The sequence below is a fragment of the Aythya ferina genome (genome assembly GCF_964211825.1).
Source record: "Aythya ferina genome assembly, chromosome: 3".
Lineage (NCBI taxonomy): Eukaryota > Metazoa > Chordata > Aves > Anseriformes > Anatidae > Aythya > Aythya ferina.
Window position 1 is genome coordinate 28538278 of NC_140298.1, and position 17133 is coordinate 28555410.

General features: G+C 38.1%; 1 protein-coding gene across 4 annotated transcripts in view; it reads right to left on the reverse strand.

Moving 5' to 3' along the window:
• AKT3 (AKT serine/threonine kinase 3) overlaps positions 1 to 17133 on the reverse strand; it is a 153791-nt gene that overhangs the window by 4587 nt on the left and 132071 nt on the right. For all 4 annotated transcript variants that reach the window (XR_014691691.1, XM_084515114.1, XM_084515113.1 and 1 more), the window contains 3 exons: positions 13729 to 13943; positions 10961 to 11048; positions 1352 to 1454 (listed from right to left, as the gene is read on the reverse strand). Coding sequence is in view for 3 of the 4 variants with exons in the window: in XM_084515114.1 (XP_084371240.1) it covers positions 1352 to 1454; positions 10961 to 11048; positions 13729 to 13943 (406 nt within the window). In the remaining variant the exon portion in view is untranslated. The remainder of the gene's footprint in view (positions 1 to 1351; positions 1455 to 10960; positions 11049 to 13728; positions 13944 to 17133) is intronic.

A 17133-nucleotide genomic window follows, 5' to 3' on the forward strand; every position in this document is an offset into this window, starting at 1 on the left:
TGTAGCCTTGCACTGTTTCAAGCTGCATCAGTCACGCCATTACTAGAGGCTAAGACAGGAATTTCAGGGAGGAGGTAGTTTCCCAGAGTTCTTATTAATTGACCACCCTGAACTCAATAAATTTAAAGCTGAAGTCATGGTAGCATCTTCGTATTTTGTATTGCTTCAACATTTGATGGAGAAATATCCATTCTCATTGCATATGTGGAGTTTTAAGAGATAATGGCTTTATTGGATCGAACCAATAGTCTCTAAATTAAACCAAACTTAAAATTTGTTAAAATTACAAATATGAAAAAATTCTTATATTAAAAATACAAAACTGAACCACTATAAATACAAAACCCAGAAAACTACTCCAGATTTGTTCAGCAACAGAGAACTGTGGCTAAACCTGAGAATCCTAATCCACCCAAAAATGAGCTAGCTCTATGACAGGATAATCAACCTTAACTACAGTATTTCCTGCCTACTTTTATGATCCTCCTTTTCCTCCTTTCTCAACCCCCCAGTTAAAAAAAAATAAAAAAATAATAAAAAAAAAATCTCACTTAGAAAGTGAATTCATTCAAGAATTCAGCAGCAAGACTTTAACTATGCTTTAGCACTAGCTTGGTAGTAACTCTGTTAAACCCTAGCTTGTCCGATTCCTGTGTGTGCAGTGGAAGATGAAGAAATACAAACTGTGGTGGAGTGAAATTCACTCCTACAAAGAAGGTCTGTGCAAGCCTCAGTGCACTGATTACATCTATATTAATAACTTCTTTAAGTGCTCAGAAAAAGCACAGGACTTGTTAAGAAATTCAATTTTCAAGTAATGGATATCAACACAAAAGGCATCCACTCATCTCTGTCAGTTTGGCGTGGGGAAGGGATTGTTTTTTTCTGGGGGGTGGGCAAGCAGGGAGATGAGGCTGGGGATTGGTGGGGTCTATGAAGTACTTTAAAATATGTGTGTCTCACTAAACTTAAACAACCCACTGAAATCAATAGCAGTCTCCAAGGAGGGTCTATATTCCAATTTACTTTGCTGAACTGGGACCTTTACTGACACCCAGCAAACATTTGAAGCTGGTGTTTTCCCTAAGGAAAGAACTACAGAACTGTGACCTATGTTAAATAATAGTAATAATATAACAAACAAACAAAAGCATGTCTAACATCTAATATTTCAAGCTTTGTAATTATTCCTTCTTCAAATGAAGACTGTTTTTGAGAATTTATTTACACACTTTCACGTGAAGATTTTTGCTAGTAAGCTTTTCCATTCAAACAAAAGAACTTTCATACATAGTGCTTTATTATAAAGCGATTATTTTTAAGTTATGCTTATGTATAATTTTTGACTTACATTTTTCAGGCGGCGTTATTGTAATAGTCTGAGCTGTAAATTCTTCATCAAAATACCTGGTGTCTGTCTCAGATGTCACTTGAGGTTTAAAAGGAGGTACAAGCTGAAAGGGACCAAGAAACAAAACAAAATTACTATACCTAAAGCCAACCAAATTACTACCAAGAAAGGAATTAAAGTTTTAATTTGTTTTTTTTCTCTACACCCTAGGTCAAACAAGAAGTTGCAAGAGGGTCCAACAAGAGACAGCTGAGTCTCTAACTCCTAGTAAGAGATACATGTCATTAGAATCAATCCCAAAAATACTAGTTCAGAATCTAGCTAATAGCAAGATAAGGCTAAATTCAAAGTATCACTTTCACATGACTTGCAGATTAATTGAGCTGCATAATTACCTAGAAACTCTTTGGGCCGTTTCAATTACCTACATAGCTGTCAGGCAAAGGCACCTCCAGGTACTTGCCAGACCTGCGTGGCACGAACAGCTGAGGCAAAAGGGACAGCACAGAGGGTACAGTAAGCACACTGCATTCTGTTTTTCAGCAGTAAGGCTGAGAACTTACCTTTAAAATAAATCATGTAAATGTGAAAATAAATTTTATGTTTGAAAAAGGTCAGTTCATACTTAAGTAAGGTTCCTGAACCCAACATTTCTGGATCTGATCCTGTCCCCTACTTCCACAACACAGTGCAGTGCTTCCCAGCAGCAGGTAACTGGTATTTGCTCACTGCTTACAGGCAGCGCTCCCTCACATCAGCCTCACCTTAAACCTTCTCCTCTAAAAGAACATCCTACAGGCCACAGGTTTTAACTGGAAGGCACATTGACTATGGGATTTCATGCTGTATTGTGCCAGTCCAAAACTACACAGCAGGTTAATATATATGATATTGTAATGCAGTTCATGGAAGGGAAGCATTTTGGTCTGTAACTTGGAGCCCTTCGGTGTTATCCACTCACATACGACTTAAAATGCAAACCCTGAAGACAGCATATCCATTTCGCTTTCTACATAAGAGCTTAAGTTATGGCTCACTGATGTTATCAGACCTTGTGCGTGTTTTTCGCTAGTTTCATTTTATTTCTGTCAACTCCAGAACACCAACACTGAGCAAGTAAATTGTTAATTTTACCCCACATAGGAAGCAAAGCTGCTGTTAACCTCCTCCTCCCACTAGGCTCAATGCACTAGACTCATTTCATGACAGAAATGATGTACTTTAAGAAGCTGTCTTTTGATAATCCCTTTTTATGGAAGTATGAGTCTTCGTTATTTTACTATGTTCAATGCATATTTTAAAGACTTTTTTACACAGCTAGCCTGTCCTATCAGGGCCATATTGTGCATATGTAGTGCTATGCCTTTATAGCACTATGTAGTGCTATAAAACCAGCCAAGGAAAGACCTTGTTCAAGAAAGAATAGATCTCTATCCAGAAAATTATGTAATGAAAAAGACAAGACAGGCAAGGTAAGATCATAATATATAGCAATGCATGGATTTGCAACTGAAGAGGAAAAAAGTAATGCATCAGCTGGCAGGTTCTTCCTTAAAAAAATTCTGGCTAATTACTGATTTACTCTTCTTTTTTTGTCCTCTCTTTTTTGTCCACTGAGATCAACAGGCTTTGCTATGATGTTAGTAAGGGAAGTACAGTACTCAGGACTCTTCAGGAACAAGTGACTACAACAATAATTTCAGTCAGGCTTTACAAGCACCACTAACACAAATGTCACCAGCAACAAGCACATTCTGTAACAGGAGGGGGTTTGGTCCTCCCATGCCACACTCGGTAGCCAGACTTCCAACTGTTTAATAGGAAACTCTTTATCAACGCCATTCAGTAAGTCAGCGGCTATGCCACAAGTCTGGGGAAGTGAAACAAGAAAAACAAACAGAACTCCAGTCTATAACCAGAAGGGAGGAACCTGATGCAGATTTACGTCACTGGTGCTACGGGATTCAGTCATCTTACAGAAGTACCTTTCATACTTGAGACATGAAAAGCAGTAGTGGGCTTCAGTGGCTGTAAACACAAACCCTGCAGCCACGTGGCTGGTATTTACACAGGCTGTACCTTCACGTACACCAACACTGACAGCCTAGGGGAAAGAGAAAATGGCAGCTGAGAGCAAGAGGCATAAACACAACACAAGAGAGAGCAAGAGGAAGGTATTTTCTCTCTTCCCACATGCTCTGCCTCCTTCTCAGCACCACCTTCCAAGCTGAGAGGATAACCAGAGACAGGGTTCATTCCCCTCGACCTGCTCTAACCCCCCACACCAGAACAGCCAAGCCTAAAGTCTCAGAGTCGCGCTGCAGGGGCCTGCTCTGCCCTCACATACACACCTTCCCCTCCAGAGATAAATTCCCTCTCTGACCTCCACATAATTGCTGAGATACCTTCAACACAGACTCCCCAATTTAAAGGGAGAGCCTCTAAAATAATTTACCAGTTGCTGCACAATTCCTGTCAAGAAAAAAGGAACTGGCATGCAGTGCTTGCGTATCACCTCCAGAAGAAAATGGAGCAAATGGGATAAAGTGCTTTCCTTACGTCCTTCCACATAAAGCAGGAGCAGGGAGCACGGTACAAATGATGTGCACAAGTGCACACAGAAGGACACTATACCTCCACAATACAGTCAGGAGATTAGAGGCAGAATCATTCATGTGAGACAGATTTTGTAAGCCATGTCACCAACATGCCAGGCCATGCTACAGAAATTTGGCAATTATGTTTCTGGAGGGATGCCACCTTTGTTCATTAATTGTCAGATTTTATTTAAAAGCAGAAAGTAAAAATCTCCCAAAATTTCAGCTGTAATGAAACTGTTAGAAAGATGAATAAGATGCAACTGCTGCAGAGATAACCACTTACACTGACACAGGGCCTGAATAATAACATAGAAATTTCTCCACACAGCCCAAAAGCTTTAAGCTCAGAGGCTCAATGACAAAGAACAATGCACACAACACTGAGTACATCTCTGATGATCACAACATGAAGATGTCTCTCTATACCCAGTGACATTTTGTGCTGTGATGCCACAAGGACATGGCATCTAGCCGCTCTCACCACAGCTTCTCCCCACTTCTGACCCAAGAAGTCAGAAAGTCCAAAAGGAGAATGTGAGCACTGCGAGGCACACAGGGTAATGGGTGGCCAAAAGCAACAATACCAGCTTCGGTTAAACTCTGCCTTGTCAGTCTGTGCAAGGCTTGTGGTGCTCAGTCCTGGTCCTGGCTGCCTATCTTCACCTTGTGACAATTTGCCCTCTCGTAGCAGCCTGGTCAATTTCAGGAGGAGGACACTTGACCAAACAGGAGAGTTATACATGTTCAGCACTCAGCAGTTGCCTCTAAGGACCAGAAGTACAGACCACGTGTGTTCATGTGTTACACACACACAGAGATGTGTATGTACATACATACACATGCGTACAAATAAAGAAATGAAAAACCAAATTCAGCAGTGAGTTAATGGCTATAAGAGTTGATGTTTAAGACAAATCCTATTTCGCACCTGTCAGTCTGAATGTACCTCAGCCATTTCCAAGGTTTGATATTAGAAATGACAGCAGAAGCAGTATCAAATTCTCAGTATTTTTACTACTTCCAGGGAGTGGCATTCCCACCTGGCATCCATCAAGAGCAGCATGTGAGGACCACCACTGTTTTTCCACAATTCAGGACCTGGGAAACTTGACACCCATCTCTTGGGGGAACAAAAGGGGTAGATACAGTACCTGACTACTGCATTCATGAGGATGAACAGACAGACTGTGCTACACCTTCAGCTTTTTCACTCTGACTAAACAACTTTGCAAATACTTCAGTATGAGAGAAAATAGGTAACTTTATTAGCTCAAAGATTATCAGACAGGATCAGTTTGTCTTGGATTGCACAGGAAGTGGCTGAAGCTACTTCAGTGACTGTGATGGACCTGGCCTGTCAAATGAAAATTGCAGTGTGATCTTCCTTCTCCTTCTAATTTAAAAGGAATTTTCCTTCCAAAGACTCAAAATTAACACAATCATAAAAATCTCATCCACCAACAGCCTACAGCTGAATAATACTCTGAGATGAGTGTTAAAGGCATATGAGGTGCAGCTATACACCACCCCCACTGAATTACCCAAGGTATTTAAATAAACTAAGTAATTGTTTTATAACCACAAAACTCACAAACACACTAATTCTTTAAGTATCATATAAATATTAAGAAGTAAGCACTGCTGTCCTGTTTCAGTTTTTAATCATGAGGAATAACTGTTTGACTTTTATGTATGGTTCAACTTGAATATGACATTGTGAGCTGTCCAATTAAAAAAAAAAGCACTGTTGCATCCCAACATGTTTTCCTCTTTACTAATGAATTACAATGTACGAGATGAATTCTGCTTTTCTCACAGCTTATGTATTTTGAGAATGTATTATAAAAATAACTACAAAACAGATATTTTAATAATGCCTTGTATTGTCATCATATGCTGTATTTCAACAGTTGCCATCTAGTTTATTATTCAGGTCTGACATATGTCAAAAATTGTGTCAAATGTTACAGTTCTTTCTGGCTATGAAAGTTAATTATGTATTGGTAGTTAAGTGCTCATAATCTGATGTCCAGGAATCAAACTTCCTTCTCTGTTAACCTTCCCTGGAGAGCTATGTTACCAAACTGCAAAACTGTTATTCTCAAGAATCAAGCAGAGGAGACGGATGAGACTAATGAGAATGGCAGAACACGTGCATAACACGGCAAGAAGAGAATGGGGTCACGTCACTGCAACACACCTTTGTGTTTCATCACAGGCAGGCTTGGCTTTAAGTGCTGAAAACATGTCACAATTCTCAGACTTCCTAACTTAAAGAAATATGTATTTGCATTAACAGACTGGATAATTTACTAAATGACATTCCAAGTAAACAGCCTATTTTCACATAAACTGAAATTCATTATATAAATGAATATAACAACCAAATACCACAATAAAGAACCTTAAAAGGACACTAGCAAAGCCTGTCTCAAAATCTGACTTTTTTTCTGATGCATATCTGTCAATGTGTTTCCTCATTTATATCTTCTAAGCTCCCTTCAAAGCAAATAGCTGGTGATCCTAAAAATCATGCAGAGATACAAAACCAAAACACAAAACCTTTAGCTCAGTTTTCAACAATAGGCTGTCAACAACACTTTAAATAAAAATATGTAAGTTCTTTAAAGTACTGGTTTTCCTTTCCTAATGATACCCTGTGTCCTTTTTCTGACGCTAGCTCAGTTACCAAAGGAAAAAGGAGCTGATGAGCACTCTGTCAGTCTGTACGTCCTTCCATAATAAATTCTGAATGGTTGGGCAAATGCACCACGATGGAGCAAAGACAAAGACCACAAAATTACTGAGTTGAGCTCACTGAAGAGAAGAGCCATCCCCAGCTGCATCCCACCCCCAAACTGGTTTCCACTGAGGGCAAGACAGTGACCGGAGCTGAGCATCATGCTGCTCAGCAAGTACTTCCATGGGGACTGGCTCCTCTGCCCCATGCGGGTGGCCAAGCCAAAGGACAGCAGGGAACCAGGAATAGCCTACAAGCCCTGGTAAGAAACCAACCATATGTGCTGTGGGGTTGGAGGTGGTCTCAGACAGCCTGGAGGAGGCAGATCTGGGGTTTTAGTGCAGGGGGACACACCATATCATCGGGGGGGTTGCCCACAGTTGAACCCAGTTTTTCCAGCAGCTGATAAGGCAGAGGGAAGTCACGAGCCTTAGGGCTACAGCAGCAATGGCTTGTTTAAGGATCAGACACCCTTATGTTATACTCTCCTCTTTGTAAATTCAAGCAGCTGGGCAAAGGGGTGGTAATCAATCACTAGCTGTGCACGTACAGTTTATAGTATCACTGGAAACACAATGAAAAGATCAGACTGGTTAGCAGCTTTCTGATCTTTTTACTACTTTGCATGGCAACAACACAAAAGCAAGCAACAAGGGTCATTTCTACAGGCTTTATTACACAGCAGGTAATTGTGCCAAAATAGTACGACTCAAACAGCAACTGCTTAGAACCAGATGTTGGCATTTTCATATTTCCCTCCTGCCCCTTCCCTTAAAATCTGATACACGAAAGCACTTAAATACGTATTCAGCATTGTAGTTATGTCGCAGATTTTGCCAGACCTGAACCCTGAGCTTTAATCATGGGATTTCATCATCTGTTGTGGTTGTGCCTTAAGTAAAGCAAAAGCCGTCACAGCTGGAGGATAAGGAACAGCTTTGTGCAGCTGTCCGACCTCATGCTGCTGTAAGAGAGGTGCCTTTGGCAGCACTGCTCCATCAGTCTTCAGCGAGGTTGGGCACCTCAGCTGCAACCACTGCTGCCACTTGCCCCTACTCCTCTCCCAGTACTAACAAAGAAATTTGCTCCAGGAATAACCAGAGACACTAGCAGAAATCAGATGATATATGCAACTCAGCCCAAATTCCTGCATAGCTTCCTCCTTTTTTCATCCAGATTACATGCAGAAGGAAACCCAGAATTCGCTAAAAGGTCTGGATCTCCTCTAACATGAGGCTACCCGAGTGCTTCAAGCTGCATGCCTGAAGACATACCCAAATTCCTACCTTTAAATTAATGCCCATGTGTTTTTTGTTCAGTGAAAGATCCTAGACAGAACATCTGACAATTTTAGAATATTTTTGCAACCCAAATAAAAATACTCTAAAACTGTTCTTAAATGAGTAACAGAGAAATGTCAAAAAGCTTCCTGATTCTAGCTAAAAATAAAACAAATAATTTATTTAGAAGTATACGGGCTTTTGAAGTCTTCAGAGTTTGCCAAACTATTCAATTTCTCATACTCATGCACAGAGATGAAAACTCATCAGGGTTGAGCTGATCACAGGAAGAACCTGGCACAGATTGCTCTCTTTCATATGCCCTCATGATTTTTCTGCCAAAAATAAACACATCTGATCGCAAATGCTAAGTACTATACATTTTTCATTTAAAGGCAACGACCTTCTCTGCTCCAGTGTACCATGCAACATTTTATTATCATTGTGAAGTACCAAATTAGTTGAATTAGTTAGCAGTATCAGAGAGCTAATAATTCTGTTTGACCATTTGGATCCATTTGACCTGACAGAGCTGCTGTTCGTTGCATGAAACACTCCAAGTTTACAGACAGAGAATTCTGTCTCTAATCACACCAGTAAAGAGACACCCTTGTAAGTACAGTGATGTCCTTAATCTTGAGTAAAAATGATAAAATCAGTGGCACAACAGCACAGCATGCACATGCACAAAACCATTCCCCAGAAACTACTTGAAATCCACGATTTTTTGGTTTCCATTACTCTGAATGTGAACTTCAGTTCTTTCGTTACTAACAGAAACACATGCCTGAAATGCAGCCAGAAAATTACAGTTTCATGGTGCATAAACTTCAAACAAGAATACTGTGAAATACTTTTACTATGCAAATAATTATATCAACTATAAATTTAATCAAGTGACCCTACTACTAATAATAAACAGCAACAGAGAAACAAGCATAAAGGATAAAGCTATTTGAAAATCAAATGTGTTTGATGCATACTCCTGAGTTATTTTAGAAATTGTATCACACACCAAAATCTCAAAAATATTCACATAAGCATTGTAATAAAAATGCTCAGTTAAAGTTCATTAAGCTTATTATTATGCTTGAAGTTTACATTTCCGAGCACAGTATTCCACTCTGCATACTTCAGAACTGGTAAGACAGTGCGTGCACAGGAGGAATGACTGTATACCTCAACCAACCAGACAAATGGCTTCATAATAGCAATAAAACTATTTTTGAATTAAACAGAAAAATGTACTGTCAGAAGTAGTTTTAATGAGCTATTTTACCCATAAAGAACACATTGTATGCCAATACTGCACAAAAATAATTCCTGTGGTCCTTGAAGTTAACTGAGGAAATCCAATTCATTTTTTACTATCAAATTTAGTTTCTCAAAGCAGCAGTGGACAGAGTAAACAAAGAGTGACTGCAATTTCTCCAGTTATAACACTCCAATAAGCCATATCCACCTCCACGAGCATAAAGGCATACATAATACCTACGTTTATGTAGAAGCAAAATACCTCCATTTATTTTAATTGCTCAGAATAAGATCATGACTGTAAAGCACTTGCCATGTTGATTTGGAAAGATTTGAAGCACATGCTTTTAAGTTAAGAGTATATATATTTTCTTAACTGAATTTGATGTTGAACACAGTGTAGAATTGAGAACTCAGTTTCTAATGCAAAACAATTACGAAATCTTTCTCAACAGAGGAAGAGTAATGTAACAGTTTTTTCTTTCTCATTCAATCATAGCACGTGTCAATCCAACCAATTCCAGGTCCTCAACTTCCATTTTCAGATTTTATCCTCAAATATTTCTCTACAATGTCCTTACACAACCAACCAGTAACCTAATCAATATACTTGTCCTGATTATTTATTTTCAAGGTTCTTGAAACATCATGATACTGCCAGGGAAAAATCACACTTGTATCAAGTAACTTCAGAGAGTACCATATTTTGTATCATAATATAAGGTTCGCATTTCAATTCTGGTATTTGTCAGAGAAATACCACACCAACAACCACACATTTTTAAAATCCCAGTTCAACAACAACTGAAAAAACAGTTTGTAGCATTGACATTGGAGCATAAACATATTCTGCTCATTCGTATGTCTTCCATTTTCCTTTTTTTTGAACAAAGCAAAAGAGGAGAAAAATTTTAAAATTACGCAGCTCAACTGGCAGATTAACAATATATAACAGTTGGAAAAAAAAGCACAGAAAAAAGACTTCATCAAAATAGAAGGGTTTTATAGCAACAAGAAACTTCTTACACAAGTACTGAGATAAAATCAGCTTATGTATATAAAAACAACTTAAGTCAAACTGAGTTTCACTACTTAGTAAGATAAATTCATTTTCTAAAATCATTCCCTAAGTGTTGATCATTACGGGAACAGGACTGCGTTTAGACAAAACTGTTCAAATCCAATTCCCAGTACTCTCTTTCTCCACAAGCTGTTTTGGCTCAGAAGTATAATGCTGTTTTAATTTTCCTATATATTTCTCTAAAAATTAGTTTGAAAAAAATATCTACTTAAACATAAATAATCAGAAAGTAGATTTTTGCTTTCAATCTCCCCATTATAAAATTTCAAAAAAAAAAATCAATATTTCAATAAAAGGCAGAAATAAAATTCAGGATTTTTTATTTTTTATTTTTTAACATTTTCTTGATTCATACACCTACTTTTCTCTTGAACAACCAGGAATAAAAAAAGTAAAGGAAAAAAATGGACGTTACCATAACAAAAGAAAAGTCTTTGCTGAGTTTAGTTTGGTTTGCAAAATTTATTTTTGGTCCAGTGGCAAATTGAAAAATGGAAGATTAAGTAAGTTCACCTAGTTCAGAATAATTATTTGCATGTATTAACATGAAAAGTTGCAAAGAAAAATGTGGTTCCAAAGAGCAACGGTTCTATGACTTATCAGTTGAAACAATCTAACAGAAGCCAGATTATTCAATGTCATATAAAAACATACCTTTTTATCATATACATCTTGCCAGTTTACTCCAGCAAAGAAACTATGACGCATGATTTCTTTTGCATCATCTGGGCCTCCACCAAGTCTAAAGAGAGAATTTAAAAAATTATATTAAACAATCATTACTCTTAAAAGGAAATTAAATTGCTTTAATTGTTAGAAAAATGGCAACTTCTGAATATCCAGGAACAACTCTGACCTATTTAATATGAAATTCTCACTTGTTTAATATGAATTCAGGTGATATCAAGATAAAAAGCAGTAACAGAATTGTCCAAACCATATTCTGTTCTATTTGATTATTCCAATTACGGTGTTCATTACTGTCCACAATCAGTTTTTAATAAACCACTCATTTAAAAGACATAATTAACTTTAGTTTTCTTGAAAGACCAACTGAAGTTCTGGCACTATTAAAAACCATAACCAACCTAACAGCACTGACACAAAATTTTGCCAGGGAGGTGCCAAGCACTGAATCAGTAATGATTCACACATCATTTTTATACAGTGTTCGCTGCTGTTGCATCTGGGTGCTGTAACAATTAACCAATTACCATAAAATAGTCTCAATCTGAGTCAATTAGTATAAATTAATAAATTGTAGGCCTGCTGAGAAGGTTATTTAAAGGCCATTGTAAATAACCACAATATTCACTGTGGCCCATAGCTTGCCAAAGCCAGACTCTGGCAAATCATCTTAGGAGGTGAATTCCACGTACTTTGAGAGAACTTGCACGGGGTGATTTGAGCTCATGTAAGCAGTCACTGCTGCCAAAAGAGGAGGGTCCCACACCTGCCCATACCTCTCCCCTCTCACTTCCAACTACAGCATCGTTTTGATCACAATACTCACTGGAGTCCGAGAGCTGAGTCAGCTCGCTAATGTGGAAAAAAACAAACCCTACAACAAGAAAACAAGAACGAACTGGCTTTTTTTGTTGTTGTTGTTGCTTTAGCAAATCAAATTTGACTCAAAAACATTCAGTGAGCTCCCTTAAGCTGTTGTTGGTGGAGATAGAGCCACACATCCAGGGGAAGGAACCTCTGCCCCCTTTCAACAGTTGTTGGACTTCAGGACTGCTCAACTTTCATCTAACTTCTTCCCAAGTCCAGCTATCCTATGGTCTAACTGAAAGAAGTTGCAACATGAAAAAAAAAAAAATAATAATAATTTTAAGTGAACAAACAGCCCATAATTGTTAAATACTAACAAGGAGAATGACACAGGCAGTTTGTGTTTCATTAAAATGAATTGCTAAAGATATAAAGAAAGTTTTTAAAGCAACCTTTTAAGATAAATTCCTCTCTAATGCATTTATAGCAAAGAACAATAATTTGCAAAATTACAGAAGCATTCTGGACAACTACCTCAGTCCTGTAGTGCCTGGGTATGAAGTTATTCTCACTTCCATGCAGTATTTTTCTTTGTTTCTCAGCTATCCATTACAAAATTTGCTACATCTCCACTAAGCATCCAAATCTGCAGTCTCCAGACTTCTCTCAGTATCTTCCCATCCAGCTGCTCAGAGAAAAGCTGTGCTGCGGTTAACCTTTGTGCTCCTACCCTATTTATCAGTAGCTAGCACCGGAACTTGGATATGAATAAGCTTGTAAATATAAGTCTGTAATAAACACTACTGTCTGCAAAGATTAATTACAGGGAAGTATCTAAAATTCTAAAGGTTAATATGTTTGATGGCTCAAATTGTTTGGAGGTTAAAATGCACTAGGAATTACTACAGAGATAAATTTTTACTTTACTTTCCATGTATTTATTTGGCTGGTCACAATTTGCTTTTAGTACATGGAGTAAATTTAGTTAAAACAGATATTGATGGGCAGCAATGGAAAGGCTGAATTCTTGTACTGTCCTGGCTGCTACACCAAGCTCAGTGCAGCTGAGTCCCTCAGAGGTACATGGTGACTGGTCCTGCCCTGAGTGCCAGCAAGCATAAGCCTGCTACCGAAAACTTGAGTATAAACTGAGGATGAAGGAGGACTAGAGAAGTGAGAAGGACACACAGAAGAATGCCTGCAGCCTAAGGGACCAAGAAGACCAGGAAGACTGGGAAAAAGAGACAAATCTCACTCATTTACAGAGACAGAGATTTGTTTTGGAACCAGAGGGACTGGACGCTGCTGGCCCAGTGCAGGAGGCACTGGAAAATAGATCACCTAGACAACAATCTTCCAGGAAAAAGCCCACAACAAAGAGGTGTAGGCAGCAGCTGGGTGATGCTTGCTTCCAAACAACTTACATCTCACACATAAGATGTATTATCTAACAAGTTTATAGTTTACGTGATCTAATACGTCTTCTTTTTACGTGCTTTAATAAAACTTAGCTGTGGCAGCTTTTACATGTCTTCAGGCATGATCACTTCCAAGAAAAAGTGGTTTATTCCCATTAAGCATTATAGCCAACTCAGGGCTAATTCATATTCTGAAAAGCAATCTAGAGCACTCCCTTTGTTCCAGTACAAAATCTAAACCTGAAAAGATCTGACTTTGTTGTGAAGGATTAAAAAAGTATTCTCTTCCACATCCCTTTTCTCCTTTTGCTTGTTAAACTCACTGTTGTATATTATTGCTGCATTGAAAAAGTGGAACTCTGAGGCTGTGTGGAACTCTGTCTGGCTGTGTATGGCCCTTTCCTATGACTGAAAGATCCTTCAGTCAGGAAGACCAGGCACCACTGGCCTACATTACCCATTATAATCAGAGTATTTACTATCACTGTATACCTAAGTAATTTTACTTACCGCTTATTCGGATCTTTTATCAGTAGGCCTGAAAGTAATGATTTTGCATCTGCAGATAAAGTTCGAGGAAATTTTATGTCTTCCATTAGTATCAGTTCAAATAGTTTCTCATGATCTTGGTTGTAGAACGGTAATCTTCCGCACATCATTTCATACATGACAACACCTAATCCCCACCAGTCCACTGCGCGACCATAGTCATTATCTTCCAACACCTACGACAGAAATCAAAGCCAACTGTAATACACGTGTAATACACGCACTACTTCAGGCATGATAATTTCAGTCTATTCAATGCATCTCTATATGAATGTGTTTTCTTCTATACCATGCAATAAGGTTCATTATGTTCCATGAAGTAGTCCGAAACAGCTGAACTGTACTAGTGCATAGAAGTACGGCAACATTTATACAATATTATGTTTACCACGATACTGTATGTTTATATGATATGATCACAGAAATATAATGCTTATATCATTTGTTAATATGATAATGCCTCCAATGTTGTGTGTCTTATCTTAAAAATAGTTACTCCACAGTCCTCCTCTCAGGAGCTCTAGAGAATCGCAATAAGGAATCTAAACAGTATCTCTTGACCTCTTTATACTGAATTACAGAAATAGAAGCAACATAACAACAGCATAGACTCAGAATGAGTCTGTATAAGGGATAAGGAAATTAAAGGTTACTGTATGTATACATACATAGTTCTGTGCATTACTAGGTGATCACACCCTTTCACTCAAAAGTCGTAAAAATTAGAAGTTCATAAATGGTAACAGAGGCCACTACAATGGTGTGTGCCTAAATTGCCAGTATTTGCTGTAGAAATGTATTTTAAAGAGGCAAAAACCTTAAAACAAGAAATTAGATGTAAATAATGAGCAGAAAGAAAGACCAAAGAAATGCACCTAATATAGATGAACTCTATAAAGAATTAAAGAATATTCCGTGGTTTCTGTATCACTAAAAGGCAGCTTCTGAAAAGCAGCATACACGACTGATTAAAAAACATAAACTAATCCACAGAAAACAAATGCCTTTTGCAACACACCATTGCAGACAACAAAAACGACCAAGAGCTTACCCCGATTCAAACAGGAAGACACACAGAAACTGTCATTAAGATACATGCTAGAGAAAGCCTGGTGATGTGTAGTAACACCTTCAGGCTTCAAGGAATAAGGCAAACTCTAGAAGATCAAAAATAAACTTTTTCCATGAGCATATTATATTGTGACTCTCTAAAAAGCATAAGAATACTTCCAATAGTTTTCTGTGAAGCAAGGGCAGACACAGACCTCACCTATCGGGGGACACCAAGTGGCCATGACCACATCGTATCATATGAGGACATGCGCACTACACCAGCCAGTCCTAATATGGGGTGTAGAGCTCATTTATCTGCCTCTCCTTTTTCTTCCACAGTGAAACCAAGTCCTGCTCTGAAGTATCTCCTACGTGCTATTAGTAGAACATACATCTGATTCAGTACGGCAATTTTGACAATCCCACGGTAATTAATGCATTCATATTCCTAGTTTTCACTGTCCTTAAGGATACGTAGTAGAAACATGATGAAAAGAAGTGTATTGCAAATCCCTCTTGTGTATATATGATTAAAAAATCATAAATATTAACACATTAACACATACTATTTACAACTGTGCCAAAACACACAGACTCGTTACATCATTGATATTTCTAAATAGAGGGTGAAATTTTGGAAAGTGTAAAACACAACAAATTATCTGAATAAGTACATATGACAAAACCAACTAAAATAACTCCTGCATTTTAAAAATAATTAAACATTCTACGAGTTTCAGAATACTGCAAGCTATTTGCTGAAAAAAATTATATGAAATCTGTGTCACTGGGTCTTTAAATCACCATTTCTTCTGCCACAGAATAAAAGCATTATATATTTTTTCTGATACATGTGTTACCACTGTTATTATTTCTCCTATTTGTACCATTAGCTATTTTTTTCTTTTGAAGTTACTAAAATACGTAAAATTGTGAGGCAGTGGTAGATTCTTTTTACAAGCAAGCTGAGGTGTGTTTTGCACATACAATTTACAAAAGAAGGCAACAGGAACATAAAACATTTCATTCTCTGAGCAAGACAAATCACATGCCCAACAGCTAAAGCAAACTGTATCTGGGGCTTTACCTAATTTATGCAGGACTTTACCTAATAATAATAAAAAGTATGAGCAACCTTTTGCTGCATTCCCACAACAGCAACAAAACAGTGGTACAAAGAAAGAGCCAAATGTGATTTTTAACCTCTTTTTACATAAAATCATAAAAAAGCATAAAAGCTGGATTAACTGCCTCCCGAACCCGCATATCACCAGCCGGGTTCTCATCCCCAGCTGGCAAAACTGGCAACTCTTTATTTTTGTTTAAATACCTGGTTTACAGCCAGCCAGACCAGCAAGAGCATCAAAAGGGTTTCGTTTAGGCAAAAGGAAAACAGCCTGAAAACAGTGTAAATAAAGGAAACTGCATCTCAATTTATTTTAATATAAATGGAATAAAATGGCGCTTAATGTTTTCACAGTAAATACACACAACTATTTTCTTTAGGACATTTCTATTCCTCATGGTGTTAAGAAATCCCAGGATTTCTGGACTGTGAGAAATCAATGAAAGTGTTGGAGTCCAACAGCTCCTATGATGAAATCTATACAATTACAGTAGGCACAAGAACGTGTCTATATGCACACGTCTATAGCATTACAGGGTCCTTTTCAAACAATTCTTCGAGTTTAGGGATTTGGTTTTAATTACACTGAACACAGGACAAGAAAGCTTCAGCCCAGTGCTAAACAAACATGACACAGTTGCATACTCTGTACCTGTGAGTAATTAAAACTTTTGCATATCAGGAGGCAGATGCCTGCTTTTAGAAATGTCTCCTGAGGTTGTGAGGGCTGGCGAACAGCTATTGCTCTCCTCCAGTATATGTGGGGTACTCTTGTATACAGGGGGTGCCAGTCTAAGCACCTGGCCAGCCTCAGCAGAAATGTTGGTCTCAGACTTTGTACACTGCCCTCTAAAGCAACCTCCATCATCTCCATCCAATTCCTGTTCCCCTGTAAGGGCACACAAATCTGTCTTTAAGACAATGCACTATCCTAACAACCCACTTCCTTCACAGTTGCAGCAGGGTAGGCAGCAGGACCACCAAAACTATCATAAAAGGCACATGCTCATCTACTCTGATACTTGTTACAAACCAATATGTTGTTTTCTAAAGGTATCAAACAGAAGGATCACATGGAACTCATAAACTACAGACAGAGCAGCTATACTGAGTACATACTCCAGTCAGGTGTATTTTCATGTACAGATGAAGTTTATATGCTTTCTTCCCCCAGATTAAAATGGTCA